The sequence below is a fragment of the Amblyomma mixtum genome, chromosome 9, assembly GCF_055824585.1.
Source record: "Amblyomma mixtum isolate Tamu chromosome 9, ASM5582458v1, whole genome shotgun sequence".
Lineage (NCBI taxonomy): Eukaryota > Metazoa > Arthropoda > Arachnida > Ixodida > Ixodidae > Amblyomma > Amblyomma mixtum.
The window spans coordinates 78,023,681-78,030,478 of record NC_143020.1 but is presented as its reverse complement, the minus strand read 5'-3'; the positions used below and the strand labels follow the sequence as shown (position 1 = coordinate 78,030,478).

Here is a 6,798-nt window from a genome sequence, read left to right as displayed (position 1 = left end):
TATCGCCAATGTACAGAGTAAGCGTATTTTCTGTGTAGGCGTATTTTGTATGTAGATTTATTTTTGCCTTTAGTGGCTGTGATGAACCGTGCATAAACGTGGTCTACGATTGAGCAGGTCACGAGCTGCTATTAAACATTCCCTGCATATAGTTCACCCCTGTAATCGCTAAAAGACAAGGCTATATAAAACTAATTACGATAAAATAAACTTCTAACATAAATACGCTCAGCCCGGTTTGAAGACGCTATATTTTGGTGTACGCCAGCCCCTCATTGTAAGGTCCCACTTGAAAGGTTACTACTGCTCAACTGCGTCATCCAACGTATTTTAAGACTGAGGAATCTCTCGAAGCCATCTGGAGCAGTGCTACCATTACAAGACACGGATGATTTAATGCACTCACGATTTATTAAAGCGTAAGATTTGCTGGACTCGTCTAGCCAAGGGGTTAAGCGCGGTAAATGTGACCATCAATGGAGGAGTGGAGGTGTGTCAGCCACGTAAAGTATCACATGACTCGCCGCAGCTGCAGCCGCGCGCCGCCTCGCCAGCTGTGTGCACGTGATTAACCAAGTGACTAGCCGTTCGCTTGAAAAGGGGGCGGTGCCGCTCTCGCGTGCATGCACACTGCCGCCTTGCAGTTTCGGGCTATGGATGAAGCGAGTCGGCCGGGACCGCCTACGCCACCGGCAAGGTCTCGTAGACGACGGGCTGACTCTGATCATCCGGCTGACGTTGCCACTTGTGCTAAGTATATAGCTAGAGGCAGGGAAGTTAAGCGTGTCAAACTAGCGGCAGGGACCGATGAAGAACGGAAGCGTCGAGTGGCTCAACGGCGGTTGAAGGATGCCGAAAGGCGGCAGCGAAGAGCTTTGTAGGCGGCCGATGCTGCTTCTGCCTCCACCACGACTTGAGCTTCGGTGACGAACGAAAAGGACCGGGCTTGGAAACATGGAAATGAAGGCCTTTAATGAAGCAGTACGGAGATTTGGGTCAGCCTACAATAGTTGTATTGACTATTTAGCGATAGGTAATTAAATTGGTTCTTACTAGAAGCTGCTGTTTGCCGCAGAATAAGAAGAAATGCAATCAATCCACGTATATCATTTTAAAACATTACGCGTTTTCAACACCTTTGACTTTCGATTTGTTCTGTGGATCACCTTATGTTGTCTTCTCAGGTTTATACAGAGCAGGTGGGGAGACAATTCCCGGAATAAATTGCGCTGAACCGCTACTTCTCAAATTCAATTGATTTATAAGTAGCTAACCTTCAAGATTAGAGTGTGCTTCTATTTCCTTTCCCACTGCGACTACGCCAAAATATGTATACCTCCTTCAAATTAGGCTCATCATAGCCTGTATTTTTTACAACCTCTGCCTGAAAGTTTTTTTTTTGTTGTAACATCCTCAGGTTCCGTGTTCTCGGTCATTGTTTTTCATGACATATTCCCACTCCGCTTGCATTATACCTGGTATGAGCTCATTTACGTTTCAGTTTGTTATTATGATCGTTAGAGGGGCTAAAACCAGGGCACTTTATCATTCTAGAGTCCTTACTTTCGAATGTCAAGAAGAATGCCTTTGGACAGCAGCCATAATTTTAGAGTCCTTCTCAGGTGCGCACATAAATATGCTTCGTTTATTTATGAGATGCTGAAACGCAAAAAAAGGGACCAGGTTTGATCTGGGGTTCCTGTTAAACAGATAAATCAGAGGTCGTCCAGAAGCAGGCGGCGTGGCTTTGGGATGTCTTCGAAGAGCTTCTCTTCTCCAGAGTCCCTGAGTGTTGAAAAAGAAAAAACCATCGACATTTATATTTCATTTTTCTAAAAAGAAAAAGGCAGTCGCCACAAAAAATTACCGACTAGAAAGACATTTCATTGTAAGCTACAAGAATTGTCAAAGCTATCCGCTCAACTCCGTCAACAACATATCTTCAATAGCGAGACATTTTTATTGTTGTTTTTCGCAATCTATTGTTTCCTATGGCCATAATAACACTAGAAAGAGCCTTTGTTGAACTACGCGTCTGATGTCAATGAAGACCGTGCGGTACAATGACAGGAAATGCATGCAACACACCTTGTAAGTGGGCACTGTTTATGCAGGACATACGCGGCGATGATAAGGACCAATACTACGCCACTTAGTGCCCCGATGAGGATCCTCGTTGTAGAAATTTCAGCCATATTGAGAGCTGAAGAGAACACAAAAGTTTTACAGGAACGTCAAGTAGTTCTGAGAAATTTTCAAGTGAGTGTGGAATAACAATTAAGTGACGCTTAAGTGAACCTTCGTTCGTTCGTTCGTTCGTTCGTTCGTTCGTTCGTTCGCTCGTTCGTTCGTTCATTCATTCATTCATTCATTCATTCATTCATTCATTCATTCATTCATTCATTCATTCATTCATTTTATTTATACTCTTGCCATAAAAATTACCAAAACACCGACTGAACCCATAGCCAGAGGCTAGTGTGGGGTTTAGAAACAAAATATATGAAGGCAATGACACTGCAAATGAAAAGCACGAAATCACGACAAAGTCCTACCGGCCTCAGAAGCTTTATGCGAAGATATATGCTTTGTTTGTCACATTCATCGTTGCACAAGCCCTCATAACACTAAAAGAACGATCTCAGTTTTCTCCTTCAATGCCCCTGTTAAGAAATTACAGCTACCCTATTTTTGCTTCAAGGCGGCTGAGTGCATGAGAACATTTCTGCGCACAAACGAAGCAAATTACTTGCCTAAGAAAGGTACCCTGCGAAGGGAATTTAACTCGTGCTATTTATCACCTGTTCCTTTGAAACAGGACCTGAACACATTAGTATCAAGCAGAACAAGAATCCTAACTTCCACGCTTCATCAATTTTCAGACGCTCGTGAACCTAATATCCGGCATTAGCCAGATATCTGTCGGATCCTGGAATTCGCATTTTACTTCAACTAAAGAGTGGTTACTCACTTTCAGATGGCAGGGAGGTGGCCACCACTGATGCCACGGCTCCACACTTCACTACTCCATCGACGACGTTGAAAGCATGCACTGTCACATCATACGAGGTGCCGGGAACCACTTCTGTGTAGTTGTAGAATAGATCTGTAGTGGTCACGTCGAAGCGGGTGGTGCCGTCACTGATGCTTACGTTATATCCACTTAATGGTCCGTTGGATACCAGTGGCTTCTCCCATTGCACCAGCATCCAGTCAGAGCTCAGAGTGCGTATCGTCAGGTTCAGAGGTATGGATGGTGCTGGAAGTTGTTATAGCAATTACTACCATTAACTCCTTAAGCAGTACTCCAGGATGCTTGGTGAGCCGAAACCATCTTAGCCTATAGAACACACAAAAACGTTACTAGAAAAAGCAGTATGCTGTCCAGAGCCACTGGCATATAGTTTGTTAAGACAGACTGTCATCAAATCGATCAAAATTTTGGTATGGGCTAGTCGCTGGCTCATCTTAAGGAAAGTATATGCAGCTCAAAAAACCAGGGACAGCAGAGAAGACACAAACAGGACTGGCGCTAAACTAGCAACTGAAATTTCATTGAAAACGGCAGAGCTTTAAATACAGACAGGCCACCACATGTCCAAGAAGATAATGAATCGCCATGAGAGTGTAAAACTAACACCAAAACTACACCTACGATTATCACAGAGGGCGTGAACAACACACAGCCCGAAAATCACACGAAGGCATTAGCAGCTGCTCATCTAGTCCTGTTCTTTTTGTCTTCTATGCTATCCCTGTCTTTAGCGCTGCATATACTTTCCTTAAGATGCCATCAAATGAGTGTCAATAAATAGGTACAGGCTGTTATTAAATGATTTTTGAGAACTCAGAACATTCCGGTTCCTAATCTGCACCGCTACTTGCGGTCACCGTTTGAAATGAACAGTTTGGTTTTAATAAGGCCTGTCGCACGTACGTCTGGGAATTTGCAAAACTGCAGCAGCTCCTAATGCAAATCTTTGTGCCATTCTCGCCTTTAAAGTAGCTTCTATTCAGCATAAAGCAGAGACAAGCGACAAGACAAGAGCTTTTCCCGTGATTGCTGGCTCATTATGTAAAAGAAAATACACGAATTCGCAGTTATCCCCCCGAATAGCCTCTGTACCTTCAAACTCCGTGTTGAACGTCACCATGGTGTCATGTCCACACGTGGTGTCATTGATGCAAGATGCTACACTGACGTAGTAAAGTTTCCACACCTCCAAATCACTCATATTCAAATGGTACTCTGGTGAGAACGTTGCATCAGATCCGTTGACTCTCACTGGTTTGGAGGTTGTGTCAGATCCGTTGACTTTCACAATAAATTTCACGATGGAGTACCTTGGGTCGGACGGCTGTTTCCAGGACAAACGCGCACTGCGCTCTCTTATATCTGTGACCTCGACTCGCGGAGGCATCGGTCCTGAAATAGAATAGAGTCAGTTAACTATTTAAGCCACCTATAAAGCAATGAAGTACAAAAAAAGGGGTCGTAGTTAGTCTATTTTCGCAAGAAATCTTAATATTGAAGATACTTTGTGCTCATAAAGGAGTCAAGCCCACTGCGTAAACAAATTTCGCATATTGCGAAATTTCGCATATTGCGAAATGCGAAATTTCTTTCGCATATTAGAGGTTGGATCAGAGCACACTAGCCAAATTTAAGAATTGTCTCTGCAAACATCATGTACTGCAGACAGTTTTAGCGCGAAAGCTTTAAGGAGCTTGTGTAGCAAATAACCGGCGTAGTCGTCGGCTTCATTGACCGTGAGCGAACAGTACACGAAAACAAAAACACAGAGAAACAACCTAAGGGCAAGCAGGCCACCTAGGCCAAGTGACATTGTGGCGTCATCTCAACCTGCCGATTGGATTGCGAAGAAAGTGCCTTACGAGGCTGTTGCCGGTTCAATTAATGATTAGTCGCGAGAGGTAGCCCGGGAAGAGCAACTTGGGTGTCACAAGCCCCACCGATGGCATAGCTGCCTTTGTAAGGCAGTGGCGCATGTCTTAAACTGTGCAACACTTCGACAGGGGCAGTATGATGACTACCCGGGGTCTATGAATGTTATCACTGATGTCGCTGACCGAGGTTCTTCTCGTGTGAGATAGCACGCTGATGACTGTTGCATTTACCGTGACGTCACTTGTGGGAACGAAACCATTCAGTTGCAATGTGATCCCAACTCTCTCTTAGCATGGTGCAATTCATGGAACATGACAATATACTTTTCAGAATGCAATATTCTTCAATCTACAAACAAAACGCAGACTATAAATTCTCAAGGTTTTCTTGGAAACAGAAACATCTGAACTGTGAAAAAATGAGAAGTACTTAGGTGTAATCTTCGATAGCATTCTTTCCTGGAAGGGCCACATTAACCAAAGCGCTTCTAAAGCTACTCGTGTATTAAATTTCAAAACGCAATTTCAGGCAGGCCCCGTCCAAATTGAAACAAATACTCTTTTTGTCAAATGTGTGTCCCATCTTAGAATATGGCTGTGTGACTTGGGATCTTCAAACAAAAACACTTATCTGCGAACTTGAACGGATTAAGAGACATGCGTACGGCTTGTGTCAGCAGACTACGAATTTACCCAAGCTTCTCACAGATATGCGGAAATCGGTGGTAGCCTCTCTCACACTAGCGGCGGAAGTATCTACGGCTGAACCTCTTTCACAATATCTTTATATGTGCAACATGTTTGATAAAAGACGCATACATTAAAGGTCCCAGCTATGTGTCTTCCCGTTTCGACCATACTAAGAAAGTTGAAAATTACGTGTGCCGTATAAATGTATTTAAAAACTCATTCTTTCCCAAAACAGCCCATGATCAGTATAAATTGCCGGAGGAAGTTGTGGAGGAAGCCTCGCCATCTTCTTGCGCAAATACTTTCCCGTGTCTTTTGTTAAAATAATATTTCTATCACTCCTATGCGTTTTGTCTTGGTGTGAAATTTCTAAACACAGCTTTAATTTATGAGCGGCATAGTATGTTCCCATTTGGTGTTAGCAGTTTACGGATAAGTCTGTACTATGTTTGAGTTTTGCTGTGCTGGCTGCATGAAAATCTAATTTTAACTTGCCTTCCTGTGTTTTCTTACTATGTCTTAGTAATCGTTTAGTTCCAGATTAGGATACGTTGTATTGAATTTTTATTTTTTTGCTATTTTTACATCTATATTGTGTGTCAGTTGTACGAAAATTTATTTTTCCCCTATTACACCCCCACAATAATGCCCTCATAGGGCACTGCAAGCATCAGAATCAATAAACAGAAATATAAAAGCATAGAACCACCAATTTTGTATATGTGGGAATTACCCCATTACCACATTAGCCCTATCGCCTCGTATTCGTAAAGCGGAGATTCAGTGTCTCCTTTAAGTTTTCTAAGGGTTGTTGAAACATGCTGACAATTACACTTAAAATGTCCGAGTGACTACCATGCCCTTTTGCCCTACCTATATAAAAAAATATCTCTAAAACAGCGTGCCAGAGCAACTAAGAAGCCAGCTCGTGTGAAAATGGTCAGATCATTTTGTCAACTATTAAACTCTTACGGACTTTCAAGCACGAGGGCAGATGTTTTTCGTCATCTGCTGTGTTTACACACACAGCACCACGAAAAGTCCTAAGGTCATCGAATCTATGCCAAGAATCCTGCATATTGGGACTGATGAGGTTGGTTGTCACCATTCAGAAAGGTGTGATTTTTAAGGTACTCCTGCACATAGTGTGAGTTATTCACGAGAACTCCATTCGGGTCATGTCTAGTGGCTTGTAAGGCA

The 6,798-nt window shown here is 43.0% G+C and overlaps 1 protein-coding gene across 4 annotated transcripts in view; it reads right to left on the bottom strand.

Moving 5' to 3' along the window:
• Positions 1-1,612: 1,612 nt before the first annotated feature.
• The window catches only part of LOC149329805 (uncharacterized), a 105,426-nt gene continuing 100,240 nt past the window's right edge, over positions 1,613-6,798 (bottom strand). For all 4 annotated transcript variants that reach the window (XM_089560473.1, XM_089560471.1, XM_089560472.1 and 1 more), the window contains 4 exons: positions 4,127-4,426; positions 2,972-3,259; positions 2,089-2,203; positions 1,613-1,785 (listed from right to left, as the gene is read on the bottom strand). In XM_089560473.1, the coding sequence (XP_089416599.1) occupies positions 1,716-1,785; positions 2,089-2,203; positions 2,972-3,259; positions 4,127-4,426 (773 nt within the window). In that variant the 3' untranslated portion in view covers positions 1,613-1,715. The remainder of the gene's footprint in view (positions 1,786-2,088; positions 2,204-2,971; positions 3,260-4,126; positions 4,427-6,798) is intronic.